Below are 17,079 nucleotides of genomic sequence, written 5' to 3'. Positions count from 1 at the left end.
GCTAGGAGGAGGGGGAAAAAAGAAGGTGTTGGTCAAAGTGTATGAAGTTTTAGTTACCTAAAATAAATAATGTCTAGAGATCTAATGTATGGCATAGTGATGACAGTTAACAATGTATTAGCTATTATATTATATATTAGCTATTATACACTTGAAATCTGCCAGAAGAGTTGATCTTAAACGTTCTCACCAAAAAGGAAGGAGGGAAGGAAGATAAGAAGGAAGGAAAGAAAATGATAACTATGTGAAACAAGAGGTATTTATTTAGTTTGTGATGATCATTTTAGAATGTATATATATATCCAAGCATCGAGTCAAGTTAAACATTGTATATATATATATATATATATATATATATATATATATATATATATATATATATATTTATATAAATATATATGGCAGTGGNTATATATATATATATATATATATATATATATATATATATATATATATATATGTAAAATTGTTGTCAATTATACTTCAATGAAGATGAAAAACATTAAATTTTAAAAAAGGCATAACTCCCTATGAATTTCTTGGAGCTGGTCAGCCAGCCTTCCCAAAGTGACGCTTTATCATACTGACTTTTCTTTTTACTGTATATACTTCAGCAACATTGCCTCTGATGTGACCCCAAAACCCTTATGAGACAGATGTTATATAATATAAATTTCATGTGAAACACATATAAAAAGATACAAACCCATAACAGTGATGGCTTCCAGGGTGAGAGAAATTAGACTGGAGTTAGGAGTTGAAAGGAGACTCCAGCTTTACCATAACATTTTAATTTTTGTAAAAAAAAATATGCCTGTGTGATAAAATCTCAATTGTTGATATCTTGAATGATGGAAAATATACACATTTATTTATTACATTATTCTTTATACTTTTCTGTATTTAAAAACTTTAAAAATGTGAACTATATATATGAGAAAGCTATGGCTGAGATGAGTTAATACACTAAGAGCTATTACATTAATACCTTCCAAGTATTTTCACACCATTAAATGGGAGGTAGCAGGTCTTAAAACTTCCAACAAAGGATACAAGGAAAAAAGCTCTACGGATGTCATCCAGACAGAGATGTCGAAACTGAATTATATCAGTATTATAGGAGAACTGGATACTTGTGAGCTGTGAGATAATAAGAAACACATTAATGCACATTAAAAATTGGCTTACTTCTACCTTCAAAGGTTAAACTTACAATGGCCAAGTTATCATGGCAGAAATACACCATGTGCTAGCAAAATGATGGACAAAAATTTTTTTCTACAGCAAAATTACACCTTAAAAAAAATCTGCAAAGGCTGGGCATGGTGGTGCACACCTGTAATACTGGCAGCTTTGGAGGCTGAGATAGGAGGATCGTGAGTTCAAAGCCAGTCTCAGCAATGGCGAGGTGCTAAGCAACTTAGTGAGACCCTGTCTTTATTCATTTATTACTTTTATATGTAATAAAAGTGGGAATTCCCTTTTTTTTCCAAAGGTAAGAAGGGGTTCTTCAGAGAGAGTCCTGATCTTCTTCTTCTTTTTTTTTTAATAGTTTTTAATTGTCAATGGACCATTATTTTAGCTATTTATATGCGGTGCTGAGAATCAAACCCAGTGCATCATGAGTGCTAGGCAAGCGCTCTACCACTGAGCTATAACCCCAGCCCGAGTCCTGATCTTCTTAAACCCAAGTATGGTATATTAAATGGCATGGGAAAATTAAATGTTTCTCTGTTTCTTTGTTCTGTTAATTCTATTGCACTCAAAATGTTATTTTTTTCTCTAAGAAAGCAAAACATCCCTGGTCTTGGTAAAATGGAGAGTCACTCAATTACAACAAGCTGGGTGTACTTTTGCTTAACTCCTCTGCCCCAGGTTGACTTTACAGAAAGACCACCCTCACCACTACTTCCTCTTTAAGTTCCTGGAGTGCTTTAATACTATTTTCTAGAAAAAGACAGATTTGCTTTCAGTTAAAAATAGAATATAAAAAGTGACAATGACCCTCAGTTAGTCTGTCAAAATATTTAATTCTTACCATTTACATTAATCTGATCAAAACGGCTTTTTATGTATTAATATTCCAAGGCTGAGAGTTAAACACAAGAAATTACTTAATATACTTCAATAAGGAGTCTTTGGTACTTAAATTAGTTATTCTGAATTATCAATGCTTCTCTATAAACTCAATTGCAGCCATTTAAGGATGGATCAACTGTCAAAGTATTTTTCTGCAATATTCATTTATCTGACCTCAGTAAAACTGTAAATATTCTATCACCAATTTCTCAAGACCTTCAGTTCTAAAAAAGGCAACAAACATCAATTTAGTTCTCTAACTCAGCATGATCAAGGTGTCCTTAAAAATGTGGTTGGCTTCTAGCCAATTCCAAGTATACTGTGTGGCATAAGCAGTGTAAGATGTGCGCTAAGGCCACAACCACTAAGATGACAGAACAAGCATCTTGGATTAGAATGTGGAGGAAAAACAACAGTGGGAACTTAAATGGTGACTTATGATCAAATTTATAAATTAACTTATGACAGCATGAAAATTCTTTTGACTAAAATAAATTGACAAAAGGAAATGTTGGATGTGAAAACAAGGAAAAATAAAATGAAGGGCATTTTTCTCTAAATATCAATGATTAAGAAAAACTCAATGGAGGGCTGAGGCTGTAGCTAAGTGGCAGAGTGCTTGCCTTGCATGTGTGAGGCACTGGGTTTGATCCTCAGTACCACATAAAATGAACAAATAAAATAAAGGCATGCTGTACATCTATAACTACAAAAACAACAACAACAAAAACTCAACCTATCCATTGCTTTTAAAACTATTAAATTGTGTTTTTCTGTGATAAGTGAAACTTTTTCTTGCAAATTATTTAACTTAATTGCTTATGTTAAATAAAATTTACTAAACTTCTTTAAATACTAAAATTTCAAGTAGATAGAATTTTTGATGAAATATCATGACTCCCTTATAGTACACAGAATATTTCAATGTTCTCAGATAAATGCAATTGACAATTCACCTTTTGTTTACAGCAAACACCAGATTGTTGTAGGGTTTCTTGTTCCATATGTATCCAGATGAACATCAAACATGATAACACTAATGGAAAGAGAGCTTCATACCTAAGTAGTGAGAAGTAGGGGGAGGAAGGGTAGAAACGAGAAGAAAAATACATGAACAAATAAAAACTCAAATTTATACTGGAGGTCTCTCTTTAAATAATTTTGATAATACTCCTCAGCCACACTGTCACAAATTTAAATTTTCTAGGTTTTCTAGAAGAAAATAATATTTAAAATTTAACTCTAACACTATCATCTTTTAAATTTATTAAATCTTGAGATAATTACAAGTTTTAAAATAGTAAAGATATTTAAAAATAATTAATAAAATAAGTTATTCATAAAAGAGAAAGAAAGCATTAAGACAAAAGTAAAAAGATAATTTCTAATGCAAAATTTTATATATATATATATATATATATGAAAAAGATGAACTTTCCAAATTTCCTAAAAAAATGACTGCAATACAGGAACACGAACTTCTTGAAAAAAAATAAAAGATCCAATAAACACATAAAAATGTTTGGCCTCATCAATAACTAATATGGAAATCAAAACAATAATGAGATACTATACACGTATTTATCAGCATTAAAAAATATTCTTGACAAGAGTGCAATGAAAATGAACTCTTGTGTTCTCTTTATAGAAATATACACTTCTGGAAGACCATATGGTAGTAGACATAAATCTCAAAAATATTCATAATGTATAATACCATTTCTAGAAATGTACTCTGAGAAAATTCCAATTATAAAGATTTTGGATGTAATATTGTTTACAGAACAGAGAGTTCAGAGAAAACTACATGCCCAAGAGAATGATTAAATATGATATATTTGTAGGCTGGAGTGTAACGTGGCCACAAAAAAGAAAAGTGCCCACGAGGTAACATGGTGACAGAAACTTTTTTTAAGCAGCTTCTGCTGTGGTTTGGGATAAGTGTTCCACCTTTGCAATTACAAAATGCTTTATTATAGTACTTACACAGTTTTAATCACATGTCTATATGAAGACAGCACCTATTAGTTTATAAAGTCTTTGAAAAACAAACTCTGTTTTGTCACTATGGCAGGTCCAGCTCACCAGAAGTGGTTTTGAATAAGCTATTAACCTAATTGGAAGTTACGAGATAAAAGAAGGTAAACAAGCTTATTTTTCTTTTAACTTTTCAACTACTGAGTTCTAGGCCATATGGCACCATTTTCTTTTTTCATTTTTTTTTTGTCAAAATTTTATTTATTTTTTATTGGTTGTTCAAAACATTACAAAGCTCTTGACATATCATATTTCATACATTTTATTCAAGTGGGTTATGAACTCCCATTTTTACCCCATATACAGACTGCAGAATCACATCAGTTACACATCCACGTTTTTACATACTGCCATACTAGTGACTGTTGTATTCTGCCACCTTTCCTATCCTCTACTATCCCCCCTCCCCTCCCATCTTCTCTCTCTACCCCATTTACTGTAATTCATTTCTCTCCCTTGTTTTTAAATTTTTTTTCCCTTTTCCCTCACTTATAGCACCATTTTCTAAGCATGAGACACCATAAGAAACAAAATACTTTTAATTCTACCACAATCATAAAATGAAAACACTGAAGCTTGGGCAGGAACGCCTTTGAAAAAGCAAGCACAAATCTTTTGGTATGTAAGATTTAGAACATCCATGGATGTGAACAGATATTACATACATGAGAAAATATCATTAGTAAAGCAAGTATAGAAAACTGTACAAAGCAGTACCATTTATGGCCTACTAAAATAGTATTTAATATTATTTAAAAATGAAATGCCAAATGATTAAGGATATGATGAAATAATATCCCTTATAGTTTGTTGGCAACCTCATGAAATGGCACTGTTGTTAAGACAGATGCAAGTTTCTAGAAAAGTATATATTCAAAGGCCATCTATGCTATATTGAGAAAGAAAATAATTAAACTATGTAAAAAGCTTATGCATAATACTATAGCTCAAAATATTATTTATAATAACAAAAAGTATAAATAAATAAAATGATTAAAAACAGAGGAACTTGGGTGCATTCATATCATGAAATATTAAATATCTATCAAAATGAAGGCTAGTGAACTATAAGCCATTCGGGGAAAAAAATGCTTGTAAAATAATGTTAAATAGAAAAAAAATGATACAAAGTAGTACATGTACTATGATAAATTCTACGTTAAAAAAAAGATAAATACAGAGTTAGGGCTAGAAAGAAATATAGCAGAATATCAAAAGGAACATGTAATAATAACTTTTCCCCTTATCATTCTTTTCTAAAATATGGCAATACTACTTTTATAATGACAGAAAAAAAGGAAGGAAGACAAAATTTAGAATGCCATTAGAGTTCAACTTCCACATGAGAGCTTGATGGCCCTAACTCAGTCCCCCTACTCAAATTCCTTCCTAGTCACTCTTCACATCATACAATCACAACTTAACTCAAAATAATTTGTTCCATTTTATAATTTACCTAACAGTCCTCATTATATAGCACTTTATAACTCTGTTGAATGCCTACACTACAGTAATAATTCTCTCTGTATGACTTCCTAGTACTCAGGACGTTGGAGATATGAAAGAAAAAACAATTGTTGGTTAATTAATCAAGAAGGTACATATCTAAGCAAAAGGGGACTGTAATTTTTAAAATACTTGCAGTTATATATGAAGTTATTCCTTCCTAATGTATAAAAACAAATCCCTTAGTTCTACAGATTTATTTCCTTTCAAAAAAGTATATACTATGACCACTTTTTTTTTTTTTTGGGTAAAATATAGATGAATAAAATCAGATCATGACAATCTTCCTATGGTATATTATCTCATAAGACAATGAGAATTTTGTGTAAAGTCTGCAAATATGAATTAAAAACTGAAATATCAATAAAATGTCATCATGGGTTTGAAAAGAAAAAACCTTACTAAACTAGGATCTGCTGATTTGGTCTCTGTGCAAACTAAATAGGGCTGATAAGGTATTTAGGTTTATATTATAGTTTGCTATACAATGTGATAAGGTAAATAATATTTCAGAGGAAAATGTTTAATCAACTTACAAGACAAACTATTTTCAAGCATTACCATATCTTTCATTTGCATAAAATAAATCTTCACTAAATAAAATTAAGGATTGCATTGTTAGGATTATTACAACTGCATTAAAGCTGCATTTCTTTCAAGTATCCTATATTTCTGAAAATTCCTTAATTTACATAGAGAAACCTCTAGGTTATCTAAAATAGTGATGCTGAACCCTAACAGGTAGAATAAATTTTGCAAAATTGATCTGACACTGAAAAAAATGTACTAACCTAACTGATTGGACTGTACTATTTCAAGATATTTTTTATTTTTTTGCAAAGCTAAATATAGGTTCTGATCTTGAATACTATATCTCTTAATGCATTCATTAATAAGGTCATATTTGGCCTTAATATTTTGATTTTAGACATGAACTCTAACATTTTTTCTTCTTAAAATAAACATCCTTCTGATGATCTGTTTTATTATCTCTCATGACCACTAAATTGACGATTTAAAACCTTTAATATGCACCCCCAAGGTAAGTTATATGCTTAATTAATGCTACATTATAAAAGTTTTTCCACTCAAAATTAAACTTAAATATCCTTCCTTTTTTTCCTTTCCTCCTTCATTTCTAACCCAACAAACCAGATTTATTTCTGGGTTTGTTCCTATTTTTTAATTTACTATATATTTATTTGAACATATACTGCTTTAGAATTTAAAGGTCCAAAAAGGAAATGAATTTATTCATAATTAAGTGACTATATAGAAGCTAGCACATTATTTCTGGACCCACTCAAATATTTATTTCCTTAAGTCAACTTCTGGGTAAAAATCTAGGGCTGGGGTTATAGCTCAATGGTAGAATGCTTGCCTAGAATGTGAAGGCATTGGGTTTGATTCTCAGCACCACATATAAATACATGTCCATTGACAACTAAAAAAAAAAAAAATTAAAAAGAAAGATGTCTTAATAAAATTTGTATGTCATACCAAAATGGTGGGTAAGAAATTATTTTATTTTTTTGCTTTCTTGTTTAGATTAAAAATGTGTGCATATTCTAATTCATTTCTACCTTGAAGGGTGCTAATATAACAAAATTATTTATTCTAAAATTTCATCCAAAAAGGAGGAAAACGTGAAGGGTTTTAAGGTCCTATGACGGTTAACACTCTTGAATATATGGTCACATACTTCAAATTTTATTTGAAAGTTCAAAGTTCTAAATCTCAAAGCAAGTCCATCTTAAGATCTTGTTAGGTAACTGGTAGAAATTTCTTTCATGCTCATATTATATCTTCATAGCTGTGGCCCACATCTGGTTAGGCAGGGAAAAGAGAGAAGATAGAAGGTGTGGAAAGCTTTGAGGAGAAAAGGAGATTTAGAATCCTACTTCATTTCCTATCTGGGTCTACAAGAACTCTCAAGGTCACTTAGGATGTTAAGGGCAACTATGAAAAGATTTTGAGAACTTGTCTCTAAATCCTGAATTAGAACAAGCAAGTTTCCCAAAGATTTAACCCAGGTTTTGGACCCAAATGGCTTTTAAAACTTATCTACAAGGGTAAATCCCTTGGTTTAGTCTAATTTGAATCAAAATACTCTATTTGGGCCAAAATTTGAACTTTGAGTAGTATTTATTCAATTTGTCTGTACTACTGATCAATTTGTCTGTTCTATTGTGTGTTAAATGTAAATATTTCTCACTCTCATAAGGATGAAATTTGAAAGCAAGTGAAGAATTCTTTCCTTCAAAGTAATTAGGGAGTGTATATAATTAAGTTCTAAAGAATGCTTCAGAATTCATGTTAAATCAAGCTACTGAAGACTTTATTTTATTTTGTAAAAAAAAAATTTCAATAATAAATAAAATTATTTAACTTTTGGGAAAATATTTTGAAATTTCCTTGAAAGAATATTTGACTGTAAAACATGTAAGAATAAGAATAAAACTAAAATATTATACTCAAATAACAACAAATAAATTAGACCATATATATATTTTCTTTTTTTTGCAATACTGTGAATTGAACTCAGAGACCACACATGCTGGATAAGGGCACTGAGCTATACACCCAGCTCTAAAGCATCATTTATAAAGCATGAGCCAGTATAGTAGCCCACACTTGTAATGTCAGTGACTTGGGAGGCTGAGGCAGGAAGATTGCAAGTTCAAGCCAACCTGGACAACTAAGCGAGACCCTATCTCAAAATAAAAAATAAAAAAGGGATGGGGATGTGGCTCAGTGGTAAAGTGCCTCTGGGAAAATTCTCTAGTACCCAAAATAAACCAAAATAATAAAATAAAATGCATGAAAAGAATGCAACAAAAATGAAATCCTTTTTTTTAAAAAAACAATATATTTATTTTATTTATTTATTTTTATGTGGTGCTGAGGATGGAACCCAGTACCTCACAAATGCGAGGCAAGCGCTCTACCGCTGAGCTATAACCCCAGCCCCCCAAAATGAAAATCCTTCTAAGTCTTTGAGACATTGTTTATTTTTTTTTTATTGTTGGTTGTTCAAAACATTACATAGTTCTTGATATATCATCTTTCACACTTTGCTTCAAGTGGGTTATGAACTCCCATTTTTAGCCCATATACAGACTGCAGAATCACATCAATTACACATCCATTGAGACATTGTTCAGATTAAACTTTTAGAGATGGAATGAATTTTCTAACACTGTAGTTGAATGAAAATTTAGCAACTTCAGTACAAAAAATAGAAAAAGACAACAGACAAGGTATGAAAATGATAAAGAAAATAGGAGATTATGGATCAGGTCACATACAGAGTAGAAAATATTTATAATTTATACTTCAAGATTTACAAAACACTCTTTATCTCCACAGCTTAAATACTAATAGAGAAAATGTCAATATGTTACTTAAAATTTGCTATTATGAAATTAAAAAATGTGTCTATGTTTATACCCTGTGCTTAGGAGCAAGTAGGTTGACATCAAGGAAAGAAGTATGCTAATCAATCGCTGAAAGAGAACTGGAGAACTCAGCAGTGGCACCACCAAGGAAGAGGCTGCAATAAAACAAAGCAGGCCATCTGTCAGCACGGAAGACACACACATTGCAAATTTAGAAGTTCCAAATCATCTATTGTCATTTATGGTGCTTAATATTTGTGTGACCTTTATCATGTGGAAATATTTGCCTTATAGATTTCTCTAAGAAACCAGAAGCTTCACATTTTTAATTAGAATTACATTTTATTGTTTTAGCTATATTTTAAATAACTAAGATTTTCTCAATTTATATTCAGAATAAATGTACTACAATGATATTAACTCCTCAATGCCTAATTTGTTATTTTCTAATGAAGTAAGAAATATTACTCAAGATTCAGCAACTCATCTCTTAATTAGGCACTTATATCTCAGTTCAAGACAACTTACTGTCCAGAAACTGACTTTCCCTAATCCCTCCTCCTACCAAGTTTCCCACTATAAAGTATGCTTTGACAGCTATAGTGGGCCACTTGGAAAATTGGAAACAGAAAAGAATGACTTCACTGTGCATGAGTCTTATAATAAGAGTCCTTTTCCTCATAGGATAGGAAAAGCAACTACTTCAATGGAGACCAGGCAGATACAAGAGGGTGAGGACAGCAAAATATACACTCTTTCTATCTCTGTTTGGAAAGAAAATGTACATAACTTCCTAATTTCACTCCAGAGTATGGAGATGGGATGAAATGCCTCTGAATCACTCATCAACTGTTTAATTGTAGGGCAAGTTTGTCAACATATAGAAACAGAAGTTTACCCATGTCAAACAGGGATAACACTAAAAAGTTGTGAGATTTAAATACAATTTCACCTACAAAATGCTCTCCAAGCATAGTGCCTGACACATAGTGCTTAGTAACTCTCAGCTGCTATTATCATTACTAATCAACATCTTATAAGTTAATTTAAACGTAAAGACAATTTCATTCAAAGTCAAATTCCTGAAAGATTTAAATATGCAAGTTATATCTCTAACACCCTCAGATGAATAGTTTCTGAATTTCATAATGTTATTATCTGATACATACTTTAACTGGAGGAAATAACATATCAATATTTCTTATTTTAAAAGTCATTTCAAATGAAACTTATTCTATAAATTGTACTTTGTCCTTGTTTCATTTTTGCCTAAAAGCTAAGGTGCTAGGGGGGATTAAGAGTCCCCATTCTGAGTAACAAAAATTAAACCCAGTTTTATAACTTATCACCCATCTAGAGATTATAGCATATTAGCAAAAAAATGCTTATTGTAGCTGGACATGATGTGTGGTGTATTCTTTGGAGATGCTGATGACTTACCTATGAGTAAACATTTTATGCCTCACTTCATTTGGTAGTTACCTAATACCTACCTCTATCAGTCCCAAGGTAGAAATTTCTCACTTAAAATATATGCTTTTATATTGGGAAAATGATAGCAATAGGTTGATTCTGCATTTTCTCCCCACCGTTCAAAAAATAACAATAAAGAATAAAGACAATGAATTAAAGTATATAAGATATTCCAAATAGGGAAAAAGAAGCATAGAAAATATTATATAATATGTACATATGTTCTACAATGTAAGACAGTATGACAAAATAGAGATCAAGCTTAAGAGGTAACAGTAATTCAAAGATTATAAGCAGAGATTACAAATAACCCCATCTGAGATTCAAGACGGTAGGCTAGAGGGAGGCTGCGTTCCTTGTTGCTCTGTGATCTGGGATTCAAGCAGTGGGAATACTGTTCTCTGTGAGTTATTAGAGGGTCCCCAGCCGCTGAGCCTGTGCAGACCTCCCTCTACCAACTTGCAGCTCCCTGAATCATCTCCATCTTGGGACAGTGCAACCACTGCCCTCCATATGGTAGCCTGCACCTGGGGACACGGGAAAGGGTCTGGAGACAGCTGTCCAATACAGCACTGCATGCCACAGAGCAGCATCTCCAAATACGCAGCCCCATGCCACAGCCTGGCCTACCCTGATGCCCCATCTCTGAAAGTGGTCTCCTCCATTTTGGGATACCTTCATTGCCATCTTGGGTTATCCTCGCTACTGCCATCACCATCTTTAGTTGGGGTAACTCCCATCTTGGGACACTGGCTGGGGCCTAGTAGCAATATCAAGGTGCCTATAGTCCCCCAAATCCTCCCCACACCCAGCCACTAACCTGGCACAGCAACTGCAACTACATGGCTGGCCATAGCTTGCAAAGCCTGGTCCTGATCTGACAGATTCAAAATAGCTCTCCATGACAAATGCTTAGGTCCCAGAGTGCAGCACACAGGACCTCCAGAGAGAGAGGTTCCTGACTGAGAAGTAGAAAGGGAGGGGGTGAGTGAGACATAGTTTAGAGACTAAATAAAAGATCAGGAATTGTGAGGTCTACAGGCGATCTAAGGGGATAAGACCAGGTGCCCACATCACATGAACGGGCCCCAGAGGAGATCCTTGGGATGCAGTCTTCCACTGCTATATCCCACCTCTAGGAGTTCCACCTCCAAGACCAACCCTTCCACCCTAATAACCTTCACCGTGCTGAGGATGGAGATACCAGCAAAGAATAGACAACTCCACCTGCCAGATGAGAAGGGAAGCAGGAAGGATACTGGGCTCCAACAGAAACAATCCTTTAACTTTCCTTTGAGAGTCATGCTACTGAGGACTGGGATGTCTAAATAGTATATTAAAGTTGTGCTGCATATTCTTCTATCTTTTATTTTTACATTTTCTTTTTCTTAATATTTTTTTGTTTGCTTTTTGTATTCTCTCTACTTTCTTCCCACTCACCTGTCTCCCTAAAGTCTTTTTCTTTCTCTCTATTCTCCTGCTAGCAGCCAACTTATTTTGAATCTTCTTTCACGCTTCCTAAGATCTAATAACTCTATATTCTCACCTCCTATCTCCATAACATCTCATCCTACACCTCCCCCTGTGTTCTTTCTGTCCACCATAAAAAACTGTTGACACTTTGGAAACCTACTGTTTATACTGTGTAGATAATAATTGAATTTACCATTTCTGTCTATTGCGACAAAACTGTAACATCTTAATAGGAGCTATTTGATTTAAGGCTGCATATTGTTGCGATTGGGATCTGTCAATATTGATCTCTCCCTTAAAAAAGAGGTATTGGAATCCTCCAGGGACATTCTAAGCCTACAGGCTAAAAACTGTAACACCTCAGATCTGAACTCCTAGAGGACTAGACACATAAACAACATGAAAAAACAAGAGAAGAAAGTGCCCCAAACAAACAAAGATACTACATTATGAGAATCCCTGGCCGGCACAGAAGAAAAAAATATCAAAGAAGGAGTACAGGATGTACATAATTAAATGTTCTATGAATTAAAGGGTGATATAAAAGAGTAAACACAGGCAACAAAAGATCATTTTGATAAAGAGCTACATAAGCAAATACGGGACACAAAAGATTAATTCAACAAGGAGACAGAGATTCTGAAACAAACAAACAAAAAACCCCGGAAATCCTTGCAATGAAGGAAAGGATAAACCAAATTAAAACTCAACAGATTAGATCACTTGGAAAGCATCAACAGATTAGATCACTTGGAAAACAGAACCTCAGACAATGAAGACAAAATATATAATCTTGAAAAGAATGTTGAACACATAGTGAATATGGTAAGAAACAATGAGCAGAACATTCAAGAATTATGGGATAGCCTGAAAAGACCAAATTTAAAAATTATTGGGGTAGAGGAAGGCATAGAGTTACAAACTAAAGGAATGAACTGTCTATTCAATGAAACAATATCAGAAAATCTTCCAAACATGAAAAATGAATTGGAAAATCAAATACAAGAGGCTTCAGGACACCAAATTATAAAATCACAACAGATTTATAATTTATACAGAATAAGGAGAAAAATTTAAAAGTCACAAGAGAAAGGAATCAGATTACATACAGGGGGAAACCAATTAGGATCTCTGCCAATTTCTCAACCCTGACCCTCAAAGCTCGGAGGACCTGGAACAATATATACTAGGCTCTGAAAGAAAATGGATGCCAACCAGAATCATATCCAGCAAAATTAAGCTTTAGATTTGATGATGAAATAAAAACATTCCATGATAAACAAAAGTTAAAAGAACTTACAACTAGAAAGCCTGTATTACAAAACATCCTTGGCAAAACATTCCATGAGGAAGAAATGAAAATGATCAAAGGGAGGAACTACACTAAAGGAAAAGCCAATCAAAGGAGAAACCAAATCTAGTTAAAAACGAAAAACAAACAAAATGACTGAGAATACAAACCATGCCTCAATAATAACTCTGAATGCTAATGGCCTGAACTCATCAATCAAAAGACACAGACTGGCAGATTGGATTATAAAAAAGGGTACCCAATAATATGTTGCTTTCAAGAGACTCATCTCATAGGAAAAGAATTCACAGACTGAAGGTGGAAGGTTGGGGAAAAGCACACCACTTAACATGGATTGCATAAACAAGAAGGGGTTTCTATCCTCATATCAGATAAAATAGACTTTAAGCCAGTTCGTCAAAAGGGATAAAGAAGGACATTTCATACTGCTTAAGGGAACCGTACATCAATAGGACATAACAATTATAAACATATATGCCCCCAAATATGGAGCATCTATGTTCATCAAACAATCTCTTCTTGAAATAGAGTCAAATAGACTACAACACAATTATACTGGGTGACATTAACATGCATGTTTCACCAATGGATAGATCTTCCAAACAAAAACTAAACAAAGAAATTATAGAACTCAATAATACTGAATAACTCAATAAATAATTTAGACTTAACAGATTTATAGAATATTGCATCAATCAATGAGTGAATGTACTTTCTTCTCAGCAGCACATGGATCCTTCTCTAAAATATACCATATATTATTCCACAAAGCAACTCTTAGCAAATACCAAAAAAAAAAGAGAGAGAGAGAGAGAGAGAGAAAGAGAGAGAGAGAGATTCTGCATTCTATCACTTCATAATGAAATGAGAATAGATGTCAGTTATGAAATAAAAAACAAAAGCTACTCCAACAACTGGTTAACCACTTCTATTTAATGTAGTCCTTGAAACTCTAGCTACAGCAATTAGACAGACAAAAGAAATTAAAGGAATATGAATAAGGAAAGAAGAACTCAAACTATCACTATTTGCTGATGACATGATTCTATACTAAGAGGATCCAAAAAATTCCACCAGAAAACTTCTAGAACTAATAAATGAATTCAGCAAAGTAGCTGGATATAAAATCAACACCCATAAATCAAATGCATTGTCTGTACATCAGTGACAAATCCTCTGAAAGAGAAATTAGGAAAACTACCCCATTCATAATTGCCTAAAAGAAAATAAAATACTTGGGAATTAACCAAACAAAAGATGTGAAAGACCTCTCTGATGAAAACTACAGAACCCTAAAGAAAGAAATTAAAGAAGACCTTAGAAGATGGAAAGATCTCCCTTGTTCTTCGATAGGCAGAATTAATATTGTCAAAATGACCATACTACCAAAAGTGTTATACAGATTTTAATGCAATTTCAATCAAAATCCCAATGACATTCCTCATAGAAATAGAAAAAGCAATCATGAAATTAATCTGGAAAAATAAGAGACCCAGAATAGGCAAAGCAATCCTTAGCAAGAAAAGTGAAGCAGGAAGCATCACAATAAAACCAGACCTTAAACTATACTACTGAGCTAAAACAGCATGGTATTGGCACCATAATAGACATGAAGACCAATGGTACAGAATAGAGGACATAGTGGAGCAGGGGAGTAGAGAATGAAGGATCTTTGATGGGCAAAGTGGAGGGAGGCGCGGGGAGAGGACACAGGGCAGGAAAGATGGTAGAATGAGATGAACATCATTACTGTAGGTACATGTATGACTGCACATACAATGCAACTCTACATCGTGTACAACCAGAGAAATGAAAAGTTATGCTCCATTTGTGTACAATGAATTGAAATACATTCTTCTGTCATGTATAACTAATTAGAATAAAAAAAATAACCTCATCCCTACAATATATTTATCCTAAGACTTTTATTCTTTCAATACCTATATATCCACTTTTTGTTCCTTCTATACTTATATATTATCACTGGAAGAATGTTACCTCTTTCAATATAAGTATAGATATAAACATGGAATGAGAGAAGGCAGAATAGAACTGTGTGACTAGAATTTGAGGTATCAGTGTAAATGATGATTTCTAAGATACGTACATATATGTACATGGTATATATATGTGTGAATGTATATGTGCATAGATTTATATGTAAATGCAAATATATGCATATATACTACATATATGAGTATAATTTCTAGTTCTGTCCCTTAGAAGGCCAAAGAAGCAAAGATATCCCAGTAGTGAAGTGTACATTCAAAGGCTAGATCTTGGTTTCTAATATCATTTCCCTACTAAAAAGAAGCACAGTACTCAAAAAGTAGATGCCAGAACTGGGATAGATAGACAAAAGGTAAGCCTAACAAAAGGTAAGCACCACATACAAACATTATCTTAATACTAGAAAACAGGAAAATGCTAACAACAATTTTGGAGTGCTATTACAACACAAAATTAACTACAGTAATACATTTACAATCTTTGAAAAATAATACGAAGTGATGAGTCCACACCAATATTAAACAGAAAAGAGAAGAAATGAATAGGAAATAAGAGAAAACTTGTATACTTAAATATTGAGAGCCTTATGGTATTTGCATCAGAGTTGGAAAAATCACCATTTTGTAGCCATCACTGCAAAGATTGGATCAGGAAAGAGTCATGAATGGATGCTACATCTAGGGGAAATTTTGATAAGAATACTTGATGATCTTAAGAGTGTCTGCCCCAGACAGCTCATTAGTAAGTCTGTAATGGAAAAATGGCAAAACCTTGATAGAGTGACCGAAATTGACATTACCAATAAGGGACAGATCATGTACCAGATCTGACCCAAAGAAGGATATAACATTATTACACAGTACTCTGGCCAATAAGGCAAAAATCTCAATTTAATTATAAGGAAACATTCAATAAACATAAATTGAGTGACAATCTATGGAGTGAGGTGCCATATATATTAAAAATGTCAATGTCATAAAACCAAAGGAAGGAAAATGCCATAAAGGTCATTACTAGGCAGCTGAAAAAATAAGGATGACAGGATAGAATAAAAATTGAATCAATAAAACACTTAAAATTTTTATACACACAGATAAAGGAAAAGAACAAGAAATGAGTGATAGCTTTCTATAATTCTTGTAATGTTCTGTTTTCTTGGTCTTTTTATAGATTTAAAATGAGACATAATGATATATGGATAAAGTCTAGGATTTTAATTTTGTTTTGTCTTCTTCCTTGTGGTTTATTCCTAGGTAGATAAGAAAACTAAGGAACTGAGTAAGGCTACACTGTAAGGACATGAGGTTATGCAGCAAGCAGGAGGTGGGCAGCTGCTTAAGAACACCTGATCTCCAATTATTATTCGCCATGTGCTATTTATCTGCTGATATGTATCCTATAGGACTGAATATTTGTGAAGTTACATGATATAAGAGAAAGACTTCTCTTTAATATTATAATTCCTATTGACAATTTTGGGGTTTTCTGTGTATTTCAAAACATGTCACATGAGAGATCATTATATAAATATTCTCCTAACTAGAATATTACTCCGCTGTTCCTACAAATATAAGCTCCAACAAAACAGAAATTTGGTCAATCTTTATACATCTTAGGGACCAGAACAGTGCCAGAATACAGTACATACTGAGCACAATGTTTTTAATATGAAAGAGCAGTCCTTTATATTGCTTATGCAGAATAAATGCAAATATTAATCAAGATTATTTAGAAGTAAAGGTAACCGGGGCTGGGGATGTGGCTTAAGCGGTAGTGCGCTCGCCTGGCATG

At 33.0% G+C, this 17,079-nt stretch overlaps 1 protein-coding gene across 7 annotated transcripts in view; it reads right to left on the bottom strand.

Annotated features, from left to right (window-relative positions):
* Pign (phosphatidylinositol glycan anchor biosynthesis class N) overlaps positions 1-17,079 on the bottom strand; it is a 116,295-nt gene that overhangs the window by 30,906 nt on the left and 68,310 nt on the right. For 6 of the 7 annotated variants that reach the window (XR_007348788.1, XR_007348789.1, XR_007348790.1 and 3 more), the window contains exons 22-24: positions 9,073-9,175; positions 3,036-3,138; positions 1,054-1,140 (exon numbers count right to left, since the gene is read on the bottom strand). Coding sequence is in view for 4 of the 7 variants with exons in the window: in XM_015482330.2 (XP_015337816.1) it covers positions 1,054-1,140; positions 3,036-3,138; positions 9,073-9,175 (293 nt within the window). In the remaining 3 variants the exon portion in view is untranslated. Of the gene's footprint in view, positions 1-1,053; positions 1,141-3,035; positions 3,139-4,065; positions 4,193-9,072; positions 9,176-17,079 lie in introns of those variants that run through there. The other variant, XM_048806124.1, reaches the window with a different exon arrangement.

This window comes from Marmota marmota, unplaced genomic scaffold (genome assembly GCF_001458135.2).
Source record: "Marmota marmota marmota unplaced genomic scaffold, marMar, whole genome shotgun sequence".
NCBI classification, from domain to species: domain Eukaryota; kingdom Metazoa; phylum Chordata; class Mammalia; order Rodentia; family Sciuridae; genus Marmota; species Marmota marmota.
Note: the sequence above shows the minus strand (reverse complement) of the source record. Positions and strands in the feature narration are given on the sequence as shown.